We start from the raw sequence: 26,163 nt of genomic DNA on the forward strand, positions 1-26,163 counted from the left end.
ATCTGGGAGATCACACCTGTAATCTCAGCACTTTGAGAGGCCAAGGGTGGGGGAATCGCTTCAGCTGCAGTGAGCTATGATTGCACCACTGCACTCCAACAAGGTCAACAGAACGAGACCATCTCTAAAAAATAAATAGAAAAACCTACTGACAAAGCCAACTAAAAAGCAATGAAAATGGCTGGGCGCAGTGGCTCACACCTGTAATCCTAGCACTTTGGGAGGCCAAGGCGGGTGGATCACCTCAGGTCAGGAGTTTGAGACCAGCCTGGCCAACATGGTGAAATGTCGTTTCTATTAAAAATACAAAAATTAGCCAGGTGTGGTGGCAGGTGCCTGTAATCCCAGCTACTTGGGGAGGCTGAGGCAGGAGAATCGCTTGAACCCGGGAGGCAGAGGTTGCAGTGAGCACAGATCATGCCACTGCACTCCAGCCTGGGCGACAACAGCAAAACTCCACCTCAAAAAAAAAAGCAGTTAAAAAAATATATATATATAGTTTTTTGAGACAGTCTTGCTCTGTCACCCAAGCTGGAGTGCTATGGCACAATCATGGCTCACAGCAGCCTCAACCTCCCAGGCTTGTGATTCTTCCACCTCAGCCTCCAGAGAAGCTGAGACCACAGGTGTGTGCCACCATGCCTGGCTAATTTTTTTAGTTTATTTTTTGCAGAGGCAGGTTCTCCTTATGTTGCCCCGGCTGGTCTTAAATGATCCTCCCACCTCAGCCTCCCAGTGTTGGGATTACAGGCGTGAGCCACCACGCCCGGCCCGTCATTCTCTTAAAGGCATCAAAAAGCTAACCAGGTAATAAGGAAGAACTGAACCAAAGTCTAAGCGAGGAGAAAGCAGAGCTAAGCCTAACAGTCAGAGCTGCTTTTTCCTTTAACGCATTTGCCAATCTGGAAGAAGTTCTTGGACGCCTGAGCTGCACTTTCAGAAGTCTTTCAGCAGCCTCAAGGACTGGACAAAAGTCAAAACCTAAGGCTAGCTAATGGTGGGAATTCTCACCACAGACACCCTAAATTGGGATCCCAAAGAATTACACCTTTAAGATAAAGGTGAATCAAAAGTAAACCATTTCTTGGCCAGGCGTGGTGGCTCAGTCCTGTAATCTCAGTACTTTGGGAGGCCGAGGCAGGCAGATCACCTGATGTCAGTTCAAGACCAGTCTGGCCAACATGGTGAAACCCTGTCTCTACTAAAAATACAAAAATTAGCTGTGCTTGATGGCACGTGCCTGTACTCCTAGCTATTCAGGAGGCTGAGGCAGGGGAATCCCTTGAACCCCAGAGGTGGAGACTGTAGTGGGCCGAGATCGTGCCACTGCACTCCAGCCTGGGTGACAGAGTGAGACTCTGTCTCAAAAAACAACAAAACCAAACGAAAAAAGTAAACCAGTTCTCAAGTGGACTTGCCACCAGGTTATATTTAATCTGGATGACTTGAGGTACTTTCAGCCTTCTGAAACCTGCATCAGATAATTTGGTAGTATCCCCAGCCACAGGCAACATAAATCCTTCTTAGAGGTAGATACCCTCATTCTTGTCCTGTTTACTCCTGCAAATAATTCTTCTTCTCTCTTTTTTTTTTTTTTGAGATGGAGTTTTGCTTGTTGCCTAGGCTGGAGTGCAATGGTATGCGATCTTGGATCACTGCAACCTCATCCTCCTGGGTTCAAGTGATTCTCCCGGCTCAGCCTCCCTAGTAGCTGGGATTACAGGCGCCCGCCACCACGCCCGGCTAATTTTTCGTATTTTTAGTAGAGACGAGGTTTCGTTATATTGGCCAGGCTGGTCTCAAACTTCTGACCTCGTGATCTGCCCACCTTGGCCTCCGAAAGTGCTGGGATTACAGGCGTGAGCTACTGCACCCAGCCTGAGCCACCATGCCCAGCCATAATTTTTCAAATATACTGTCCAGCTCACAGATAACCAGGCACAAAATGAGATACTACGCAGGGCATGGTGGCTCATGCCTGTAATCCCAGCTGTTTCAGAGGTTGAGGCGGGTGGATCATGAGGTCAGAAGTTTGAGACCAGTCTGGCCAATATGATGAAACCCCGTCTCTATTGAAAAATACAATAGCCAGGCGTGGTGGCGGGCGCCTGTAATCCAAGCCTTTCAGGAGACTAAGGCAGAAGAATCGCTTGAACCCAGGAGGTGGAGGATGCAGTGAGCTGAAATCATGCCGCTGCACTCCAGCCTGGGCGACAGGCTGAGACTGTCTCAAAAAAGAAAAAAAAAAAAAGGAGATATTAGATACAGCAGTAAGTAAAAAGAAACAAAGACCCATGAAGACCAGAACTTTAAATTGTCAAAATATCACACCTTCAGTACAATAAAGTGCTAATTATCTACTTGAAAGTATGGTTTGCTGGCCAGGTGCGGTGGCTCACACCTGTAATCCCAGCACTTTGGGAGGCTAAGGCGAGTGGATCACGAGGTCAGGAGTTCGAGACCCACCTGACCAACATGGTAAAACCCCGTCTCTACTAAAAATACAAAATTAGCTGGGCGTGGTGGTGCATGCCTGTAATCCCAGTTACTCGGGAGGCTGAGGCAGGAGAATCACTTGAACCCGGGAGACGGAAGTTGCAGTGAGCCGAGATTGCGCCAATGCACTCCAGCCTGGGCAACAAGAACGAAACTTCATCTCAAAAAAAAAGAAAAAAAAAAAAAAAAAAGAAAGTATGGTTTAGGGTGGGTAAACGTATGCTTTTTTCCAGGTGTCCAACCTTATCCAGTTTAACTGTAGCTCTGGAAGATTACAGCACTCCCTCAATCTGTTTTCAACAAAGGACTCCAGAGTAGTAAAGTTTCTGTTCCTTTTTAATAGCCCATGGGCACTATTACACTCTGTTCCTTAAGAACAGTATTTTACAAACTATTTTAAAGCCATGCTATTTTCTGTTAAACAAAATTCTCACACCCATTTTTGTACCTAAAATTCCAAAATTAAAAATGCTTGAAATAAAATTGGTCATTTCAAGTCTTTTTCCCTCCCCAAATAGTATGCTCCCTGTCCCCATCCTTGAGAATCATTGCTCTAAACAGTTGTTCAGTAGCTTTTTCTGTGACATACTTACTTTGGCAATCAGTTTTTATTTGTAAGCAAAAAGGGTATTTTCATCACACCTCAACTTAAGGTATAACAGCCTTAAGAATGACAAATTAGGGTAAGTGTTCATCAACTCATGATGCAACAAGGATTATAAATGAAGTAACTTTGCCTTGTTTGTTGCTCTTTTTCTTTTTTTTAATTGAGACAGAGTTTTGCTCTTGTTGCCCAGGCTGGAGTGCAATGGTGTGATCTCGGCTCACCTCAACCTCCACCTCTCAAGTTTAAGCGATTCTCCTGCCTCAGCCTTCCAAGTAGCTGGGGTTACAGGAATGCACCACCACGCCTGGCTAATTTTGCATTTTTAGTAGAGATGGGATTTCTCCATGTTGGCCAGGCTGGTCTTGAACTCCCATTCTCAGATGACCTGCCCGCCTCGGCCTCCCAAAGTGCTGGGATTACAGGCATGAGCCACCGCGCCCAGCCTGTGTGCTTTTTTCCAAATGTTTCTTCATGCTTTAGTGCAAAGGCCAGCACACTTTTCTGTAAAAGGACACAGTAAGTATTTTCAGCTCTGTGGCCCATGCTTTGGTCTTTGTAGCACCTACTCTACTCAAGTCTGGAGTTGCAGTGTGAAAGCTGCCACAGACAAATGAATAGGTGTAGCAGTGTTTCTACAAAACTTTACAAAAATAGACCAGTTTTTGTATGACCCTGCTATATTAACATACAAAACATAGTGAATACAGATTCACAGGAAGGCATTACCAAATTCATTTGTCATTCATCTTTTATTTCCTTAATCAAACACTTAAAGGTACAAATTCTAATAAGAAAAAGTGAGATCTTTATGTTAACAAGGGGCTATTCATATTGGAAAGCTGAGAATCACTACTTGGGACACAAAAGTTTGGGTCTCCAGGTCTGACGAAGACTACTATAAAGAAACCTGCTCTAACATTGTAAAGTGCATAGTCTATGCCCTAAGCTGTGCTAAATACTTTCTTTACATGGATTATTTCTTGCATTTGAAAACAAAACCCAATATGAACCTACTATTAACCTCGATTTTACAGGTAAGGAAGCCATGTTTCAGCAAGTTTAGTAACCTGGCAAGGCTGACATAATCAAATTAGTGGCAGAGAAGAAACCAAACTACAGAGCTACAAACACACACAGTCAGTCCTTTAACTACTATGCTAGCCAACCAATCCTCCATGGTAAGAAGATTCACCAGGTTTGAAAGGTTGGCTCAAATCCTTTTTTTTTTTGAGACATAGTCTCACTCTGTTGCCAGGCTGGAGTGCAATGGCGCAATCTCGGCTCTCTGCAACCTCCGCCTCATGGTTTCAGGTGATTCTCCCGCCTCAGCCTTCCAAATAACTGAGATTACAGGCGCCCGCCACTACGCCCGGCTAATTTTTGTATTTTAGTAGAGATGGGGTTTCACCATGTTGGTCAAGCTGGTCTCAAACTCCTGACCTCAGGTGATCTGCCCACCTCAGCCTTCCAAAGTGCTGAGATTACAGGCATGCGCCACCAGGCCCCACTGGCTTAAATTCTGTACTCCCTGATGGTCTTCCCCTTTGGAAGATCTTAACAATTATCACTGCCTTAGGAGCTCTGATCTTCCTTTTAACTTCTGACCCAAGGATAATAACTGGAATTAAAATAGAGAAAAAAATTAACTAGCTGACCATATTCTGGAAACACTGTTCCTGAGAGACCCTTACACATTTTGTAGGCTGACGTCTTCCTTGGTCTATAATTTCCATGGGACAAAGACATTTCTGTACCTGGGAGTGCCCTTAAATTCAAGCTCTGGAAATCAAGGTCTAGGGAAAAATTCATTCACCAGTCTGAGACCTACCTTCCAGGTCCCCAATTTCTGTCCCAGGAGTTGTCTTTTCTCTAGATTATAAACACTAAACAAACATGTGTGGTCTCTTTAGAGGGGATCCCAAAACCCAGCCCTGGTGGTTTGGTCTTACCTTGTGGCCTCAGAGGGCAACCTTATCATGATATGATAGCCTAACAACAATGTAGTATAGTGAGAGGGTGGGGTGAGCAGGTGTCATTTTACTTAGAGAAACTTACTCTACTTCCCAGCCAGGAGCCACTTAGTTGGAATGGGGGCTGACACTTTATAGTTAAGTGAGCACATCACACTGATCTCTAAAACAAGACTTCAGTGGGGCAGCATTCCCCATTACCAGTCCAGCCTCCACAGCTTCTGATGGCTCCCACAGCTGCCCTTTCCTTATTTTGGTGTGACTAGCCCACTGCAGAGCCATTCCCATTACAGCCACTGCTATGTTCCTCTTTTAGGAACAAGTGACTACCCTGAAAAAAGAAGAGATGAAACAAATCGCCCTTCAAATACGAAGTAAAATCATTCTTTAATTACTAAAAAAAATCACCGTTGGGCTTTTTTTTTTTAAAGGTCCATAAATTTTCAATGCAATGTTGAACTGGGGAAATGGTTATAGCAGCTCTCACATAAGTTATTTGAATTAATAAACATTATCACAGTATTAAGAAGGCAAGGTAAACAAATAGCTTAAGTATTTTATTTGTTTGCAACTAAGCTTGTTAACACTATATAATGAAAATGTACAAAGAATAATGTTGCAGTTTTTGGTTAGATTTAAGTCAAAGACATTCATTAATAAGGAATCTTCGAATGTGAATATTCCAGAAATTTCTCTAAGCCATCTGATCAGAACAACTGTCTCTGAATATTACCTTACTTTGGAAGGTATTGGCATACATTTGAATTAAACTCAGAATTTTTCAAAATAAGCCCTAATTAAAAAAACTATTCTATATTCAAAGTAAAACAATATTAATAGAACTTTCCTTTCCAGAAACAATGAAGGAAACAAGGCATTTTGTAAAATGTGGTCCTGAACAAGTCACAGTAAAAAATAAATGTATACTTAACTTCCACCTCCTCAAAACAGAGGCTACTTTCTGTTCCTCAGCCTTGGAAACAAGGTGAAGAACAGCCTATATGCGACTTCGGGCAGGGGGTTGCCAAAACAAAGCTGAAGCAGTTGACCATGGACACCTCAAAAGAATTTGGGAGAACCCGACCAAAGGATCCAAATTCTATGTTTTTTTTTTTTTTGAGACAAAGTCTCGTTTTGTCGCCCAGGCTGGAGTGCAGTGGCGCGATCTGTGCTCACTGCAACCACCACCTCCAGGGTTCAAGCGATTCTCCTGCCTCAGCCTCCCAAGCAGCTGGGATTACAGGCGCCTAACACCACGCCCGGCTAATTTTGTTTTATTTTTAGTAGAGATGGGATTTCACCATATTGGCCAGGGTGCTCTCGAACTCCTGACCTCAAGTGATCCGCATGCCTCGGACTCCCAAAGTGCTGGGATTACAGGCGTGAGCCACTGCGCCCAGCCCAAATTATATTTTTTAATAACTGATACAAAGGTGAAGTGGCTCCTCCCAAGTAGCAGTGCTGCTGGGGCCTGGCCCAGGCCTAGCCCTGAGCTCACCTCTCATGCTCCCAAGCCAACCCTGATGCTCCTGCTCCAGGGCAGACCTTTTCCCCTTAGAGGTTCACTGTCCAGGGAGCTCTATGATAATTGTGTGAATGAGGTGAGCGCCGACTCCATGTGAGTATTTTAAGGCTTGGAGTCAAAGTATTTCCTAACACGCTCAGGCAGAGTCCATGTGTCAATGGCCCGTCTCCAGTTTGTTCTAATTTCTCACCATGTGTCTGCAGAGGTAGGACCACAGACCTTCGCTTTATCATCATAATCACATCTAATGTCCATCCTAACTTACGATTCATATTCTGTGCCTGGAAACAGTCCCTGTATTTAACAATACCTACACATAAAAACAATCCACTGTTACAACTTATATGGTCACAAAACATTAATGATCTTCTGTAGACCAAGCAAATGTTTTTTTTACCATAATTGTCGTGCACCAAATTCACAGCCAGAATCCCCAAGATCAAAACAAAATTTTTGCACAATACAAATAATAACTTAAAATACACATACACACATATACACACACTCTCACACGCACTTCTTACAGAACTGTGCTTGGGGAAACTCCATTTGTTGAGTGCCACTGAAGGCATATTTTGCTAAACTGCTGCTCCAGGTATTTTTGTTTGGAAAATCTATCACAGTAGGGCACAGCTGTTTATTGGATGAGCAGAAAAGAAAGATATGCTTGTGGCAACCAGAAAGTTTTACGGTCTTTCAAGTTGTATAAAATGGACCTGCAGAAACGTTTAAGTGTTCTCAGGATGCAAAGTTGGAGCTGAAATGTGACATCAAACCAGTTGCAAAAAGTGTACAGCAGCCATCTCTTGAGGTCAAACCTGGTACCCAGATATGTGACAAAGCTTCAGGACACATCTGTAAATTAGGAATAAAAAACAAAAAGGGTAAGAATACTAAAAATTATAGTGTCATGCTTTAAAAATTTTCACTAACAGTAAATGTGAGAAATAGCATTAACGATGAGTCACCACTTAAAAGATACTAAAGATCAAGAATTTAAGGAACCTGACTCAAATTCAGTTAGATATATGACTGCTCATATTTTATGCTTTGAATATCTGGTAGTTGCAAATTATTTAGAATAAGAAATCCTGACCACACTTGATAAACTAACTTAAGGAATCAACTTTCATAAATTAACAACTGAAACTATCTTTCTGGAGAAAAGACAAGTAACAAATTGGTGCTCAAGTCAGACTACCTAGATTTTAATCCTAGCTGAACCACTAGCTGTATAAGCTTGGGCAAATTATTTAACCTCTTTACGTGCTATCTTTACCAGTAAAATGGAGCTAATAATAGTACTCCCTCATAGGGTCACTGTGAGGATTATATAAGCTTTGGTGTGGATTTAATATGCTTAGCACAGTGGCGGGCACATTTTACTTCACAGGGACTTTTTACTCTCAGGAGTTTCAGTGTAGAAATTTTGCTCTTGAAACTTAGAAAATTCAAAGAAAATGTGGCAATACTTACAGCTTGTTGGCCTTGTCCCATACCGTCGCATAATCTGATCATGTGTGAATTTCACAAAAGATTCATATTGTTCTGTGAGAAGACGGTACATACTTATCCTCAGCAACTCTCCCTCAATTTTTAGGAATCAAGTGTCAGGATCACAAATAGCTTCCCAGTTTGAATTCTTCACCCTCTCAGGCGCTCTTTATAAAGGTCCTTGTATTAAGGTCCAGGGACCTTATATAAAGGTCACTGAGATCTGTTCCTCTTAAAACCCAGAGCCAAATCCTTGGCTTCTAGAATTGGTCACTGATGGTATATAATGGTATTTTCCTGATAACCTCTCCCCCATGACATAACTCCATCTCCTATTAATAGCTCACTACCATAGCCAGCAAATTTCAGCCCATCTCCCGTGGGACATGAATCTTTGAAACTCTTTCCTTGTTATAAATTTCAACACACATTGAGTGAAAAACATGAGTGGAAGAAGTGTGGGATGGCTAGAAAGCTAAGCGAAAATCTATACCATCTAATTGCAAACAGTTCCACAGAAGTACCACCTTTTAAGGGGAAACTGAGTAGAAATGAAGAAGGCAGCCTGACATCTGTGAACAAAGAAGTGACTTAGAACCAGCTGACTGAAACAGTATTAAGGTGGGAGTGGGAGACAGAATGATATATTAGAGCTTCTTCTTTTTTTTTTTTTTTTTTTTGAGATGGAGTCTCACTCTGTCACCCAGGCTGGAGTGCAGTGGCGCGACCTCGGCTCACTGCAACCTCTGCCTCCCGGATTCACGCCATTCTCCTGCCTCAGCCTCCCTGGTAGCTGGGACTACAGGCGCCCACCACCACGTCCGGCTAATTTTTTGTATTTTTAGTAGAGATGGGGTTTCACCGTGTTAGCCAGCATGGTCTCGATCTCCTGACCTCGTGATCCACCTGCCTCGGCCTCCCAAAGTGCTGGGATTACAAGCATGAGCCACCGCGCCCGGCCTAGAGCTTCTTCTTATAATACATATTAAAGGATCAAAGTAATTCTACTATAAAGGAACTCATTTAACTTTGCTTAACCCAACAGCTCCCAATGTAAAACAGATCTATAAATATTCTGAGGAACCACGTTGTATGGGTCACCACATTAGGAAACAATAGTGTTATAGGAAAAAGTTGTGCTTTTTCACTCTCTGATAATTACACAGCAGCAAAGCATGAAAGCTGCCCATAAATTTCTTAATTACTCACACTGTCACCCTAAGCAACAGATCTTGACCTATATCCCATAGGGTACAGCTGAGGACTTTAATCAGAAAAGGAGTATGATGAGATTTGTGCTTGACATACAGTACTGTGGTTTAATGTGGAATATTATCCACTTTCACTAAACAGGTACTATTTCCTATTTCTGATTCAGATCTCTTTCTTTCACAGAAGGCTTTAATTGTTGCCATCATTGATCACTACCTTTGTTCTAACCTGCCTAGCCTTGCTTTTACTCTACTGTTCCTCCCAAATCACACCCAACTCTCCACATCCGTAACTATGACTTTTACTAGGAAGTTTGAATATGTTGACAATACTGAACTCTTCCATAACACCTGTTGAGAGTTTGTATCACAACCATCCGTTTACCAGCCAGCTAGCCCAAATGCCTTCACTGATATGGAAAATTCTTGCAAGAGCTTGGTTTGTTTCTTTTCAGAAATGCAAATGAAAAATCCCTCCCACTGGGCAAGGTGTAGCACTCCTGTAATGCCAGCACTCTGGGAAGCTGAGGTGGAGTATTTCTTGAGGCCTGGAGCTGAAGACTCCTAGAGCTGGGCTCACAGCAAAACCTTGCCTCTATTTAAAACACAAAGTCCTGGCCGGGTGCGGTGGCTCACGCCTGTAATCCCAGCATTTTGGGAGGCCGAGGTGGGCGGATCACCTGAGGTCAGGAGTTTGAGACCAGCCTGACCAACATGGAGAAACCCTGTCTCTACTAAAAATACAAAAAAAATTAGCCAGGCGTGGTGGCGCATGCCTGTAATCCCAGCTACTCTGGAGGCTGAGGCAGGAGAATCGTTTGAACCTGGGAGGCGGAGGTTGCGCTGTCAGCCTGGGCAACAAGAGCAAAACTCTGTCTCAAAAAAAAAAAAGTCCTTTATATTTATACCATATAATGTATAAACGATGTGTTTACAATCACCAAAGAGTAACTTCCATACCCTCAACTCAATAAACTCCCTTGCATGAGGTCCTACTCTCTTTTTCTAAGTTATTTAACTGGTGTTAATTTTTAACTGAACCCTGTTAATGACAATGGCAGTCACTGCCTCGGCCTACCTGCTAGTTTGGTATTGAGGATTTGCTCATACTCCTCCCGAATTTTATCTTCATAGTCTTTTAAGAGGCGCTCACATATTATTCCAACTTGTCGGAGGGTAAAGGTGGGCTGGTCCTTCTTCATCCATGAGGAACCTGGCCAAAAGAAAAAGCAAGTTTGGGCCAGGTGCGGTGGTTCACACCTATAATCCCAGCACTTTGGGAGGCCGAGGCAGGCGGATCATCTGAGGTGGAGACCAGCCTGACCAACGTGGAGAAACCCAGTCTCTACTAAAAATACAAAATTAGCTGGGCGTGGTAGGGCATGCCCATAATCCCAGCTACTTGGGAGGCTGAGGCAGAAGAATTGCTTGAACCCGAGAGGTGGCGGTTGCAGTGAGCCAAGATTGTGCCACTGTACTCCAGCCTGGACCACAAGAGTAAAACGCCATCTCAAAAAAAAAAAAAAAAAAAGAAAAAAAGGCTGGGCGCAGTGGCCATGCCTGTAATCCCAGCACTCTGGGAGGTCGAGGTGGGCGGATCACCTGAGGTTGGGAGTTTGGGACCAGCCTGACCAACATGGAGAAACCCCTGTGTCTACTAAAAATACAAAAAAATTAGCTGGGCGTGGTGATCGGCACCTGTAATTCCAGCTACTTGGGAGGCTGAGAAAGGAGAATCGCTTGAACCTGAGAGGCGGAGACTGCAGCGAGCCGAGATCACACCACTGCACTCCAAACAGGGCAACAAGAGCAAAACAGTCTCAAAAAAAAAAAAAAAAAAAAAAAAAAGGTTCTCCTAATCAGGCTCACTCACAGAAGATTTGAATTCAGTACAGAGATAAGTCACAGGGATAAGCTTCTACCAGCCTGGTTCTGGAGCTGGCAAGTGAACAGATCCCACAAGTGGCCTTCTGATCATGATAAAAGCAGCAGTCCTGGCCAGGCGTGGTGACTGTCGCCTGTAATCCCAGCACTTTGGAGGCCAAGTCGGGTTGATCACTTGAGGTCAGGAGTTCGAGACCAGCCTGGCCAACATGGTGAAACCCCACCTCTACTAAAAATACAAAAAAATAGCCGGGCGTGCTGGTGGGCGCCTGTAGTCCCAGCCACTCGGGAGGCTGAGACAGAAGAATCGCTTGAACCTGGGAGGCGAAGGTTCCGGTGAGTTGAGATGACGCCACCGCACCGCACTCCAGCCTGGGCAACAGAGCAAATCTCAAACAAAACAAAACAAAACAAAACAAAACAAAACAAAAAAACACACATGGGCAGCAGCCCTGGTGGCAGCCCATTTCTCAGCTGTTCCTCAAAGCTCAGGCTAAAATCTGTTTCTTTGGCCATTTGTTAGCCTGTAAGCCATTTAACACACTGAAACAAATAATTTTTTGCTTAAACTAACTCAAGGATATTTTTTTCTCTACAAATAAAATCTAACCAAAACATCTCACTAGTCATTATTTGTAATTGTTTTGTTAACCATAACATATCCTATTACTTTAAAATTACTGAAATCTCAAGAGAATAGTGCTAGTTGTAACCACTGACAGGTTTATCATGTATGTGCAAGAGCAATCAGAAAGGGTGCAGCTCCAGAGCCAGGAACTCTGAATTTAAAAAAAATAATTTGTGAGGTAAAAGTCACATAAAATAAAAGTAATCACTTTAAAGCAAACAAGTCAGTGGCATTTGGCATAATCAAAATGTTACACTACTACCACCACTTCTAGTTCCAGAACACTTCCATCACTATAAAAACTAAAACCCCTTACCCATCAAGCAATATCTCCTCATTCTCCCCTAACCCTAATTCTAGGCAAACCCCAGTTTTTATTTTGTAAGGAGACAATTTTTAATCAAGGTAACTTTTAACCTTTAGAACTGTTAAGTAGAATACTTTGTGAGGAAATAGACTCTTCTACTGTTAAAGGAGACAGATTTCACCACCACTGGAGATTGTCAAACACTGGGCTGTTGAACCCCAACAGGAGGCAATATGGCAGGCAAAACTGAGTCACTACATGACCATAAAGATTGTCTCCAACCTTTAGATTCTATTTTTTAGCACATCCTCTTTGACCATTTGTCAATAATGAGCAGCCCCTGTTGAACAGAGCTTTCTGCAATTATGGAAATATCTTGTAACTGCATGTACAATACAACAGCCATATGTGGCTAATGAGTACCTGAAATGTGACTACTGAACCTGAGGAACAGAATTTTAAAAAAACTTTTTTTTTTTTTTTTTTGAAACAGACTCACTCTGCCACCCAGGCTGGAGTACAATGGTGTGATCTCAGCTCACTGCAACCTGAGCCTCTCGAGTAGCTGGGATTACAGGTGCGAGCCACCATGCCTGGCTAATTTTTTTGTATTTTTAGTAGAGACGAGGTTTTGCCATGTTGGCCAGGCTGGTCTTGAACTCTTGACCTCAGGAGATCCGCCTGCCTCAGCCTCCCAAAGTGCTAGGATTACAGGCATGAGCCACCTCAGCTGGCCAAAATTTTATCTAATTTTAATTAGTTTAAAATTAAATAGCCCACATGTGGCTATTTATTGCACACTGGCTACAATATTACACATTGCAGTATACAGGAAGATATTCTTGTATTGGGTGAATGGAAGCACATCAAATCAATGTGAGGTTTCTTCCAGTTTCATGACTGTATAGTTTTAAAAATATCTGTAAATATTAATACATCCACTTTAGCAATTTTATCACATTAGAGGAGGCCAATTCTGGATTCATCATTGTAAGTACCATTTACAAACCCTTAATGCGGATTTTGCAGATCAAAGTGGGCTTACCTGGAGAGCTAGGTGCTGTGAGTGCTGATGACTGAGGTTGACTTTCCGAAGCACAAGCTTCACTCTGATTAAGAACAACTTCTAAATGTCTCCACCTCTGATAACGACTATATTCTTGTTTTATGTTCTGAAAAATTTGCTCTAATAAAAAAGAAACAAACTTGAGCTTTCACTTTATTGTCTCATTTCTTCAAACTTTCTTCAGAAGTGGGAAGAGACAAAGATCTTCTGACTAGACTTTAGATACTCCCTTTGGCATGTAGGTCTCAATCTCCCCCTCCCCTGACATAAACAAGCAAAACGTTTATACCGTACCAAGTACTCCCCAGTGGCTTCAAAGACAGTATGTTCTTATTGCCACTATTTCAACAATGCATAAAAGAATAGCTACTTTGGCATAAACCAGCCAGAGTTCCCTTTACTTGTTTTCCTGTGGCAAAGAACACAAGATCTGCAGTTAGCTGGATGGTTAACTAGTACAAATTTACAGCAGAAGAAACCTCTGTTTACCTAACAGGGATTATTTTTTAATCTTCTTTAAATTTTACAATTTCACAACCTAGGGTATTAAGGGGTGAGTCTCATACTGCCCAAGGCCTTCTAAGAAGGAAGCTCTTGTCCCATATGCGACTTTAAAAAAGCATCTTTGGAGCTGGAAGTGGTGACTCCAAAACTGGGTGTAATCCCAGCTACTCTGCAGGTGGAGGCGGGAGGATCCCTTGAGCCCAGGAGACTAGCCTGAACGACACAGCAAAATCTCGTCTCAAAAAAAACCACAAGGGAGCCTGGGTGATTTACCTAAAAAACAAATCAAAATAAACTTTGGGAAAGAGGGCAGCAGAAACCATTATGTTTACAGTGTGGACATCGACGAAGGAAAGAACTGAGATTTAATGCCTAGAAGTGATGGTCAGGGCTTAGAATATAATTTTCTGATCCTAAGAGGCAACTCAGTGTGTGGGGAGATTATAAGTCAAGGTAATCACAAAGCAAATTTGCTAACACTATTAAAGGGAGCCCAGGAAACACAAATTACTAACCACCTTGAAATACACTCCTAGAAACAACAAAGAATCTAAAAGGATGTGGTTTTCAAGTTCTTTGTTTGTACCTACTAATTTAAAAACAGAGATAACTGTATCCATCTCAAACAACTCAAATTATTCTAGTGTATACTTTGCTATAACCACCTTTTTTTTTTAATGGTGGGAGGTATTAACAATGCCACTTTGCTTCTTACTTAGCTGTGTGACTATAACCTTGAGAAGTTATTCAGGATCTTTACTTCTTCAATATAAACGTTAAATACCTACCTGATAAGGTGGTAAAAATAAAAACTAAAGGTAACAATAATGTCATAGCAAGTGACAGTACAGTCCAGGAACTGACATGAATTCAAGTGGTTCCACACATAGTCAAACTCCCTAACTTTCAGCCTAAATACTGGAACAATGTAGGAGATGCTTTAAGAGTGCTATGGGCCAGCTGGGTATGGTGGCTTATGCCTGTAATCCCAGCACTTTGGGAGGCTGAGGCAGGCAGATCATAAGGTCATGAGATTGAGGACTATCTTGGCTAACATGGTGAAACACCGTCTGTACTAAAAATACAAAAAATTAGCCAGGTGTGGTGGCACGCGCCTGTAGTCCCAGCTACTCGGGAAGCTGAGGCAGGAGAATCTCTTGAACTGGGGAGGCGGAGGTTGCGCTGAGCTGAGATTATGTCACTGCACTCCAGCCTGGGCAACACAATGAGACTGTGTCTCAAAAAAAAACAAAAACAAAAACAAAAACAAAAACAAAAAAACAAGAGTACTATGGGCCAGGCATGGTGGCTCATGCCTGTAATCCAGCACTTCGGAAGGCCAAGGTGGGAGGATCACTTGAGGCCAGCCTGGGCAACATAACGAGACCCAGTATCAAAAAAAAGAAAAAAAGCCCGTGCATGGTGGCTCACGCCTGTAATCCCAGCACTTTGGGAGGCCTAGGCAGGCGGATCACCTAAGGTCAGGAGTTAGAGACCAGCCTGGCCAACATGGCGAAACCGTCTCTACTAAAAATACAAAAATTAGCTGGGCATGGTGGTGTGCACCTGTAATCCCAGCTACTTGGGAAGCTGAGGCAGGAGAACTGCTTCAACCCAGGAGGCGGAGATTGCAGTAAGCCGAGATCACCCCATTGGACTCCAGCCTGGGCGACAGAGTAAGACTCTGTCTCAAAAAACAAAACAAAACAGTGCTATGAAGTTTGTATTTTAGATTCCTGAATTTATTAAGTTTTCACCTCACTTTATTTTTTAAGAGTCTCACTCTGTCGCCCAGGCTGTAGTGCAACAGCACAATCTCAGTTCACTGCAACCTCTACCTCCCAGGTTCAAGCAATTCTCCCGCCTCAGCCTCCAGAGTAGTTTGGATTTCAGGCGCCCGCCACCACACCCAGCTAATTTTTTGTATTTTTAGTAGAGACAGAGTTTCACCATGTTGGCCAGGCTGGTCTCAAACTCCTGACCTCAGCTGATCCGCCCGCCTCGGCCTCCCAAAGTGCTGGGAATACAAGCGTGAGCCACCGCTACCCCACTTTATTTTAAAATGTCTTATTCCTCAAGCCAGAGCCAATACAAGGATAAGAACTGCAAATACTTGAAACAAGAAAGGACAAGTATGAGGACAATGCTCAAGAGAACAGAAGGTCTCTGATAAACCTCTGCCTCCTGTATGGCAATGTTAACAAATGGAAAGATACAATTTTGAGGGTGGTAGGACTAAGAAGTCCAAGAATCTAAACACGGTATCCATGGGAGAAAAATAAGAAAGTTAGACGTGATTTTCTTCTGTAGAAGGCCATATAAAGCACAAAATTTTTTTAAAAAGAAAAACCCAAATTTCTTTTTAACAGTGGGTAATTTTAATCCTTGCCTCCATTATTTGAGGTTGTGCTGCCAGATTCTTTCCAGTCTAAGCCCATCCTCCAAACTCTACAGTGTTCCTACCTGCTACAAACCAAAATTCAAACTCTTGAACACGGCAGTCAATACCTTCCAAGATCTGGCCTCAATTTATTTTCCTGGTTCCATCTGGATTCCACTATAATTTAGTTACATTACATTATTCTTTCCTTAAATTGTGGGTTTTTTGGACTTTGCTCTCACAGGTTCCCTGTGCTCGAAATGGGACTATTGCTCAAATTTTATCAAGACTCAGCCAGCCGGGTGCAGTGGCTCACGCAATCCCAGCACTTTGGGAGGCCGAGGCGGGCAGATCACTTGAGGTCAGGAGTTCGAGACCAGCTTGGCCAATACAGTGAAACCCTGTCTTGACAAAAAAAACCCACAAAAATTAGTAGGCTGGGTGCGGTGGCTCATGCCTGTAATCCCAGCACTTTGGGAGGCGGAGGCAGGCGGATCACCTGAGGTCAGGTGTTTGAGACCAGCGTGACCAATATGATGAAACCCTATCTCCACTAAAAATACAAAAATTAGCCGGGCATGGTGGCATGTGCCTGTAATCCCAGCGTTTTGGGAGGCTGAGGCAGGAGAATCGCTTGAGCCTGGGAGGTGGAGGTTGCAGTGAGCCAAGATCACGCTATTGCACTCCAGCCTGGGCAACGAGAGCGAAACACCATCTCAAAAAAATAAAAATAAAAAAATTAGCCGAGAGTAGTGACACATGCCTGTAATCCCAGCTACTGGGGAGGCTGAGGCAGGAGAATCGCTTGAACATGGGAGACGGTGGTTGCAGTAAGCCGAGATCGTGCCACTACACTCCAGCCTGGGTAACAGAGTGACTCTGTCTCAAACAAAACAAAACAAAACAAAACAAAAAAAGACTCAGCTAAAATGCTACCTTAATTCAGAAGTTATTCTCAGACTCTCAAGTCATAATCAATTAATTACTTTGCACACTATGTTTACAAATATTTCCTGCGGTCAGCAACCCCCTTCTTCCGTGTCTGGAATTCACCTAGCACTCAATAAAGATAAAGGAATAAAAGTCTTAGTTTTACAGGACCTTTCCACAAAAAGTACCATACAGATTGAGCATCCCTCATCCAAAATGCTTGAGACGGAAGTTTTGGATTGTGGAATAGTTGCATTATACTTACCAATTGAACATCCCTTACCCCAAATCAGAAAAAGTCCAGTGAATAAGTATTTCCTTTGAATGTTATATTGACACTCAATTTCTGGAGCAGTTCAGACTTTGCAGCATTTCAGATTTCAGAAAAATTGCCCAGCTAATTTTTTAGCTTTTTTTTTTTTTTTTTTTTGAGATGGAGTTTCACTCTTGTCGCCCAGCATGGAGTGCAATGGCCCTATCTCGGCTTACCGGAATCTCCGCCTCCCAGGTTCAAGCGATTCTCCTGCCTCAACCTCCCGAGTAGCTGGGATTACAGGTATGCACCACCATGCCCCACTAATTTTCTATTTTTAGTAGAGACGGGATTTCTCCATGTGTGTCAGGGTGGTCTCGAACTCCAGACCTCAGGTGATCCGCCCGCCTCCGCCTCCGCCTCCCAAAGTGCTGGGATTACAGGAGTGAGCCACTGCGCCCGGCCTTAGAATTCTTTTGTGGAAACAAGGTCTCATTATGTTGCACAGACTTGTCTCGAATTCCTGGGCTCAAGCAATCCTCCTGCCTCAGCCTCCCAAAGTGCTGGGATTGCAGGTGTTAGCCACCATGCCTTGCCCACATTCTCTTTTTTTTTTTTTTTTTTTGAGATGGAGTTTCGCTCTTGTGGCCCAGGCTGGAGCGCAATGGTGTGATCTCCGCTCACTGCAACCTCTGCCTCCTGGGTTCAAACGATTCTCCTGCCTCAGCTTCCCTAGTAGCTGGGATTACAAGTGCACGCCACCACTGCCCCCACAACAAAAATAACTTTTTTTTTTTTTTTTTTTTTTTTTAAGACGGAGTCTCGCTCTGTCGCCAGGCTGGTGTGCAGTGGCGCAATCTTGGCTCAATGCAACCTCCGCCTCCCGAGTTTGAGCGATTCTCTTGCCTCAGCCTCCTGAGAAGTTGGGACTATAGGCACGCGCCACCACGCCAGGCTATTTTTAGTAGAAACAGGGTTTTCACCATGTTGGCCAGGATGGTCTCGGTCTCTTGATCCACCCACCATGGCCTCCCGAAGTGCTGGGATTACAGGCATAAACCACCTCGCCCGGCCCAAAAATCACTTATGAAGCAGCTACTGTAATGTGAACTACAACCGAATTAGTCTAGAGGGTAGTAGTACTGAATAAAACATTTACATTAAACCCATCACTTTATACTTTTCAAAATACTTTTTGCAACTATCTTGAGGGTTCTTCAACAAAAGATAGGGCAAGTATGAACTCCAATTTGCAGAAGTGAGACCCAAAAAGTTTATGGACTATCTTTAGGTATCTGCAGGAGCTAGGGAAGAACAAAACATCACTGCAAGTGGCGATCTATGGCGCCTGTCTTTGAGGGTTCTTTAAAATGGACTTTTGCAAACATTATCTCATCCTGTACATTAGGTTATACAACATTGAATGGCCGGGAAATTTAAGTAGAACAGCGTTTTTTATGGGCAGGTTAGTCAGCTAATGGATAAGAGACTTGAAATTACTCTTTTGGGATTAGCAAATAGAAGGGAAAAACATGATAAGGGCACAGAGCGGTGGGTCTGGGGGAAACAGCAGAGGCACAGTTTGAAAAAAATGTGTAAAAGACTGACTAGGTAAGATACGGTCACAGTTCATAAGTCCTTTTAATTCTAGGATAAAAAGGTGAATTCGAGTTAAGGATATGAAGTCTGCTGGGTGTAGGAATCTTGGTGTGAGGATGAGGGCCCGCAATTTGCATTGTGGATCGATATGCAGAGGAAGGAGGAAATGAAACCTGAAGGCACTGCTACTGAAAAGGGGTGAAGAAAGGATGATTTTACGGTGAGCCTAAGGTTTTGCTTAAGCTTGAAGAATAGAAAAATACACAAAGAAACGACTTGCCCAAATCCATTATTGAGACGCCCCCCTCATTTCCGGAAGTCCTATAAAATCGCAGAATATTAATGCTGAAGCACCCTCCCCTCTACTCCTGCGCTATGAGGTGCCTGCTGTAACGCCAGTCCTTCCTTTTCCTTGGACAAAGTGGAACGCCTTACTGAAGGAGAGTCCCTGTTAAGGACAGTTACATTCTTAGTTCTGTAGAACCTCCGTATGTCGTAGGATTCTCAAATTCTAGCTAATGATCTACCGATTTCAAGCCATATATGCTACGAGGCAACAGACATATAATAAAAGAACGTGGCCAGTCCCTTAGAAATGATCAGGTTGAAATCGGATTCCGTGACTCTTGCGGCGGCCTCTGGGTCCCTAAAGACTTCTGGAAATCATGTCTCCCTACAGCGCTAAACAGCACGCACTCGCGCCCCTTCCCGGTAACCCGCCCCCACCCCACCCCCGCCCTCCAGGCCAGGTTCGTGAGTAGAATCCAATTTTCCATGGCCCACTGGATCTGCAGGGTGGCTCGATGCAGACCCGGCCAGCGGAGGAAGGAGGGGCTTCAGCGACAGGGAGGGCCCGGAGCGGCCAGAGGTATTCCCATCTTCCTCTTGGTGTCCACCCCTCCAGGCTCTCCTCCTCCAGGAAAACCTAAAATCGACCCTGTGGCCCCATTACCCCTCCCGGATGCCTCCCATCCCCGGAAGCAACCAGGCCCAGCGGCATCCCAGTTCCCTTTTCTCAAGGCAAAGGGGTCCCTGGGTAAACTGGCCTGGTATTCCCAACCCTCCCCCCACCGCCCCCCAAAAAAATGCCTGGGCCTGGCTTCCTGCCAAGCCCAGAGCAGCGCACGTTACCCGGAGTTGGAAGGCGCCGCTCGCTGCCGGGCGGGGCGGGCTGCTGCAGACTCTGCGGTGGGGTCTGCGTCTGAAACGGCGGCGGCGGCTCGGCGTCCGGGGGCCTGAGGCCCGGAGTGGGGCCGGGCAGAGGGGCGCAGCGCCGCCGCTTCGGGGAGCCGGGGCTCAGCAGCGCCGCCTCGAACTCCATGGGCCGCTTCAGCGTCGCCCCGCACGCCATGCCGCTGAGGGGCCAGGGACCGGGAGCGGACGCGGCAGTAAGTGCGGCCCAAGAAGCTCCTCAACCGGGCTCGCCAGCCAAGCCGGCTCCAATGGCGCCTCCAGCACCCGGCAGCAGCACTGGCCCCGCCTTCTGTGACGTCACAGGCGCACGCCATCGCCCGGCAGAGGGGGGCAGGCCGGAAGAGGGTGGCTCTGCGCGGCTGGTCAGTGCCGGCCCGGCCCGGGGCGCCCCCTGCTGAAGAAATGGAACGGTCTGGGCGGAGAGCGTGGTCACCAAGCAACACCGGGAAGGCCCCCACCCCCACCCCCGCCCCTCCCAGGGTCCCATCCCCCCCGCTTTGGGGCTGTCGCGCCCGGGTGGCCCCTAAGGTTTTCGCACCTGCGCGGCGCGGGCATGGGGGAGGGGAGAGCTTGAAGGGGCCTGGTGAGGGGCCATGGGGGTCTGGTGACTCCAAAAACCTGCTTCTAGGCCGCTCTTGTCCCCATGATAAAAGGGTGATTGTTTAAAGGTCATCAAGGGCATTCCGCTGAGCCCTGGGAAGTCTGCACTTAAACAGAAGCGAATATTGGAGGATGGGCTTTAGCAAGGCCATGAACCCCATGAAATTATTTGCAGATTTGTGGGGTGGGAGCGAGGGTGGGGGTGTTGGTGGGAGTATTTTTGAGATAGCTGACCCATACCTTAAGCAGCTCATCAAAGGGATATGTTACTTTAAAAAGTTGAGAACCTACAAAAAGCACCCACTGGCTTAAACCGTCTAAGAATGGCTTCAGAGTGTTAAGAACTTCAGCTGGTAGCTGATTTGCCATTCTTCCCATCTGACTTGGCAGCTCAGGTTCTTCCTCGTCTTTCTGAACTCTTCACAGCAATACCAACTGTAAAGTGCTTTTGATATTCTGGAAAAATAAATAGATAACAGGAGGGTTCTGCTTTCTGAAACTCTACGCGTCTGTATTTTTCTGGGGAGCAGTTCCGATATTTTCAACAGATCATCAAAGGAATCTGATCCAAAGAAAGGATAAAGCCTTTCTGTACCTTGTCATATATACTGAATAATGACCATGACTCCTGGGATCTGTCTTCAACATATCTCCAGGATTTTTCAGGACAGTCCGAATTACAGATATTCACTTCTATTAGCCCATATGCTACATCAATGTGCCAGAATATTTGAGTTGGAGAATATGGGCATACTACCCCAGTCCCCATTCATCGTTCTTTTTCTATTGCTTTTCTCTGGGTCCTCTTCAGTTACTACAAATTCTTTTTTTTTTTTTTCCTGCTCCTTGTGGAACAGGGCTACCCCATAGGCAGTGTGCCTGGAGTAACCTCTACAAATTCTTTAAATATCATAACATAGGACATGTATTTTTGCATTTATCTTTGTAAAATTGCAGAAATAATTCTAAAATCAGCATACGAAATGTTAATTTTATCTCCTTTCTTGTCCATAAGAGCATAAAGGGGCTTTACAATAGGCTAGAAAACCAGAAATAGAAAATTGGGGCCAGAGAAAAAGCAGATCGCAATTATCATGGGGTTAAACAAGACTGTAACTGAATTTGAAATGTAGTTATCGGCTGGGTGCGGTGGCTCACGCCTGTAATCCCAGCACTTTGGAGGCCGAGGTGGGTGGATCACTTGAAGCTAGGAGTTCGAGACCAGCTTGGCCAACATGGTAAAACCCTGTCTCTACCAAAAATAGAAAAACTAGCCAGGCGTGGTGGTGCACACTCGTAATCCCAGCCACTGGGGAGTTTGAGGTAGGAGAATTGCTTGGACTCGCCACCTTGAGATCGTGCCACTGTACTCCAGCCTGGGAAACAGAGTGAGACCCTGTCTCAAAAAAAAAAAAAGAAAGAAAAAAAGAAAGAAATGTAGTTCTGAGCTTCCTGGATGCTAGGGTAAAAATGAAAACACAGTACATGTTGAATAGATTTTGTCATCTGAAAGGAATGAATTAATCATAGGAGACATCATGGATCTTTTTTTTCCTGTATAACCAAATTCTAAAGGTAGTTTCTCATGTGATTTTATTAGGAAACAGTGAATGATTTAATAAGGCAATCAGGAAGATTTTAACAACAAATGCTAAAGCAAAATTCACATGGATACTTTTTGTTATGTCTAATGAAAGCCAAGGACATAAAAAGCAATCTAGTGATGGTTTTTTTGTTTGTTTGTTTTGAGAAAGAGTTTTGCTCTGTTGTCTAGGCTTAAGTGCAGTGGCTTAATTTCAGCTGACTGCAACCTGCGCCTCCCGGGTTCAAGCAATTTTCCTACCTCAGCCTCCCCAGTAGCTGGGACTACAGGCGTGTGCCACCATGCCTGGCTAATTTTTGTATTTTTACTAGAGACAGGGTTTCTTGAACTCCTAATCTCAAACTCCTGATCTCAAGTGATCTGCCCACCTCGGCCTCCCAAAGTGCTGGGATTACAGGCGTGAGCCACTGCGTCCGGCCTAGTGATGGTTATTTTTTAAGGGGCTTGTCTAATGTGGGCCAAGTGAATTGCCTTCTTATGGTGTAAACAGGTCCGAAGTTAGAGCTTAGAAGGTTTGAAAAGTATGCCCCCTTGGGTAGTCATTCTAAATAGCACTTTTTTTTTCTCTTTTACAGACAGGGTCTTCACTGTGTCATCCAGGCTGGAGTGTAGTGGTGCAATCATAGCTCACTGCAGCCCCAAAAAATCCTGGGCTTAGCCTCCCAAGTAGTTAGGACTACAGCTTTTTTTTTTTTTTTCTTTGAGACGAAATTTTGCTCTTGTTGCCCAGGCTGGAGTGCAATGGTGCAATCTCAGCTCACTGCAACCACCGCATCCCACGTTCAAGCGATTCTCCTGCCTCAGCCTCCTGAGTAGCTGGGATTAAGGCATGTGCCACCATGCCCGGCTAATTTTGTATTTTTAGTAGAGATGGGGTTTCTCCATGTTGTTCAGGCTGGTCTCGAACTCCTGACCTCAGGTAATCCGCCTGCCTCAGCCTCCCAAAGTGCTGGGATTACAGGCGTGAGCCACCGTGCCCGGCCCCACCTGGCTAATTTTTAAACTTAAATTTAAATTTGCTAAATTTGTTGTAGAGACAGAGGTCTCACTATATTGCCCATGCTGGTCTCAACCTCCTGACCTCCTGGGATTATAGGCATGAGCCACCTCGACCAAGACTTCCATAAACTAGGGATTTTTTTTTTTTTTGGTTTAGTTTCGTTTTTTTTTGAGATGGAGTCTCACTCTGTCGCCCAGGCTACAGTGCAATGGCGTGATCTTGTCTGACTGCAACCTCCGACTCCCGGGTTCAAGCGATTCTCCTGCCTCAGTCTCCCGAGTAGCTGGGACTACAGGTGCATGCCACCATGCCTGGCTAATTTTTTTTTTTGTATTTTTAGTAGAGGAGGGGTTTCACCATGTTAGCCAGGATGGTCTCGATCTCCCGACCTCGTGATCCACCCGCTTTGGCCTCCCAAAGTGCTGGGATTACAGGCGTGAGCCACCGTACCCGGCTAAGCTAGGGTTTTGCAAAATGCTTTGATAGTCACTGTCTTCTCTGAGATCCTTTAAAACTTTTGAGTGTGGGCTGGGCACGGTGGCTCATGCCTGTAATCCCAGCACTTTGGGAGTCTGAGGCAGGCGGATCACCTGAGGTCAGGACATCGAAACCATCCTGGCCAACATGGTGAAACACCGTCTCTACTAAAAATACAAAAATTAGCTGAGTGTGGTGGTGCGCACCTGTAGTCCCAGCTACTCGGGAGGCTGAGGTAGGAGGATCACTTGAACCTGGGAGGCAGAGGTTGCAGTGAGCTGACATCATGCCATTGCACTCCAGCCTGGGCAACAGAGCAAGACTCCATCTCAAAATAAATAAATAAATAAATAAGGAAGTTATAATTTGTGTATCTGACTATGCTTCCAAACTATAAATTCCTTGAGAATAATAGCCAGGCCTCATTCATCTGTGTTTTTCCACCCCCAATACAGTGTTTCAATACAGTAGGGGTAGGTTCAGAATAAATATTGGTCAAATGAAGAAATGGGGCTGGGCATGGTAGCTCACACCTGTAATCCCAGCAGTTTGGGAGGCCAAGGCAGGTGAATCATGAGGCCAGGAGTTCAAGACCAGCCTGGCTAACATGGTGAAACCCCGTCTCTACTAAAAATACAAAATAGCAGGCCTGGTGGTACATGCCTGTAATCCCAGCTACTCGGGAGGCTGAGGCACGAGAATCACTTGAACCCAGGATATGGAGGTTGTAGTGAGCCAAAATCACGCCGCTGCACTCCAGCTTGAGTGACAGAGCAAGGCTCTGTCTCAAAAAAAAAAAAAAAAAAAAAAAGAAAGAAAGAAATGGCAATTATCTCAAGGTTGGTCTCTCTCTGAAAGCTGAGAGTCCACATTGCTGAGTGTGGGTGGATTCAGATGATTCAGAAACCAAACAAGTAGATGGTATATCCTATTATATGCTGCCAATGACAGAGGACTAACCATAGAGATGTTCTTCAGGGAGCTCTGAAATAGCCACTCAGTTTAGTGTCTCCTTATGAGATCACCACAGTCCATGTTTACTTTGCTTTGCATATTCAGGCCCTTGGCCAGTATATATACACACACACACATTATTGAGTATCTTCAGTGTGCTAGGCATTATACTATCTTAGTATCATGGTTGAGGATACCATGGTATGAAAAGAGGCCCCTTCCTCCCTTCATAGGGGTCCCAACTATTAGAAATGACAGATGTTAATCAAATAATCACAACAAATATGTAACTGCAAACTATGACAAGTACTATAAAGGAAAAGGACAGGATGTGATTAAAGTCAGGAGTCCTAGCCTGTCCTGGAGGGCAATGAAAACTTCCCTGAAGAAATGACATTTCAGCTAAGAGCTGATGAATCAGTCAGAGTTAATTAAGCAATGAAAGGGCGGAGACAGCAGAGGGGACAGCACATATGAAGGCCTGTGATAGAAGAGGACGTAGTGTGAGGAATCCAAATACGTCTCCAGTGGCTGTGGTCCAGAGTATGAATCTGGAGAGTAAGGGAGAAAAAACTAGTGAGGAAGGCAAAGGAAGGAATTTAAATATGATCAGAAATTACATATGAAGTTCCTGGCTGCCCCATGGAAAACAGTTTGGAGGAGAGCAGGGATGGATGAAGGAAATCAATAAAGAGGTTACTGTATCCGTCCAGATGCATGCCTTGTAGTATTAGTTTTGTAATATTACAGGAACCTCCCACCTCCAAGCACACACAAATTCTTTCATATCCTCACTGAGGAGAGGGGGGTGTTTTTATGCTGGTTTACCTTGTAAAAAGCTCAGCAAGAGATCTGAGGCTCTGCCTATTTACTGGTGCCAGGGAACAGTGTTGTTTGGATTGAAGGAATGAAAGATACCATCTTCCAAAATCTTTCAGGATTCTTTGTCCAAAGTTTCCAAAGGAATTGTCTGTATTTACGCTCTCCTTTTTTGTACCTCCTACTCACTACTCATTAACCCACATCTATCTGACCTGTGCCCTTCCCATTCCACTAAAACAAGTACGGTCACCAGTAACCTCCACCTCCACACTATGAGGAAAGTAGACAGAAATGAACAAAGTTTAGGAGATTAAATCAACAGACCTTGGTGAGGATTAGATATGGAGGTGAGGGAGATGGACTAGGCTACTGGCTTTCCCAGCACCATATTCTGAGAAAGTTTTCATTGGAAAGTGATCAGACTGAGGAGGAAAATGAGTTTTGCTTTGGACATGTTATGTTAGAGGTTCCTTTAAACTCTCACTTGGGCGTCTCAAGTGGAGATGTTTGTATGTAAATATGTGGGTCTGGAATTCAAGAGAGATCTCAATTGGAGAAAAAAATTCAGGTGAGTCATTGGTGGAAAAATGGTTACTGAAGTTGTAGGGGCAGGTGGGATTGTTAAAGGTAGGAGTTCTTAGCCTTTCCTTGTGTGCCAT

At 44.5% G+C, this 26,163-nt stretch overlaps 1 protein-coding gene across 1 annotated transcript; it reads right to left on the bottom strand.

Annotated features, from left to right (window-relative positions):
- Nucleotides 1–5,609: 5,609 nt before the first annotated feature.
- AKIRIN1 (akirin 1) lies at nt 5,610–20,472 on the bottom strand. Its single transcript, XM_002811008.4, has 5 exons — nt 19,986–20,472; nt 13,168–13,308; nt 10,382–10,516; nt 8,075–8,146; nt 5,610–7,453 (listed from the first exon to the last, which is right to left on the bottom strand). Exons 1-5 carry the CDS (start codon nt 20,203–20,205, stop codon nt 7,443–7,445), a joined length of 579 nt encoding a protein of 192 aa, XP_002811054.1. The 5' UTR covers nt 20,206–20,472; the 3' UTR covers nt 5,610–7,442.
- Between the last annotated feature and the right edge of the window lie 5,691 nt (nt 20,473–26,163).

The sequence above is a fragment of the Pongo abelii genome, chromosome 1, assembly GCF_028885655.2.
Source record: "Pongo abelii isolate AG06213 chromosome 1, NHGRI_mPonAbe1-v2.0_pri, whole genome shotgun sequence".
Lineage (NCBI taxonomy): Eukaryota > Metazoa > Chordata > Mammalia > Primates > Hominidae > Pongo > Pongo abelii.

What these genes read in the sequence shown, in the direction of transcription:
- AKIRIN1 (XM_002811008.4), bottom strand. Translation starts at nt 20,205, where the DNA reads ATGGCGTGCGGGGCGACGCTGAAGCGGCCCATGGAGTTCGAGGCGGCG. An exon ending in GCGGCGCCTTCCAACTCCGG is followed by an intron (nt 13,309 to 19,985) that starts GTAACGTGCGCT and finishes CTTTTTTATTAG; the next exon opens with AGCAAATTTTTCAGAACATA. An exon ending in CACAGCACCTAGCTCTCCAG is followed by an intron (nt 10,517 to 13,167) that starts GTAAGCCCACTT and finishes TCTTTTGGCCAG; the next exon opens with GTTCCTCATGGATGAAGAAG.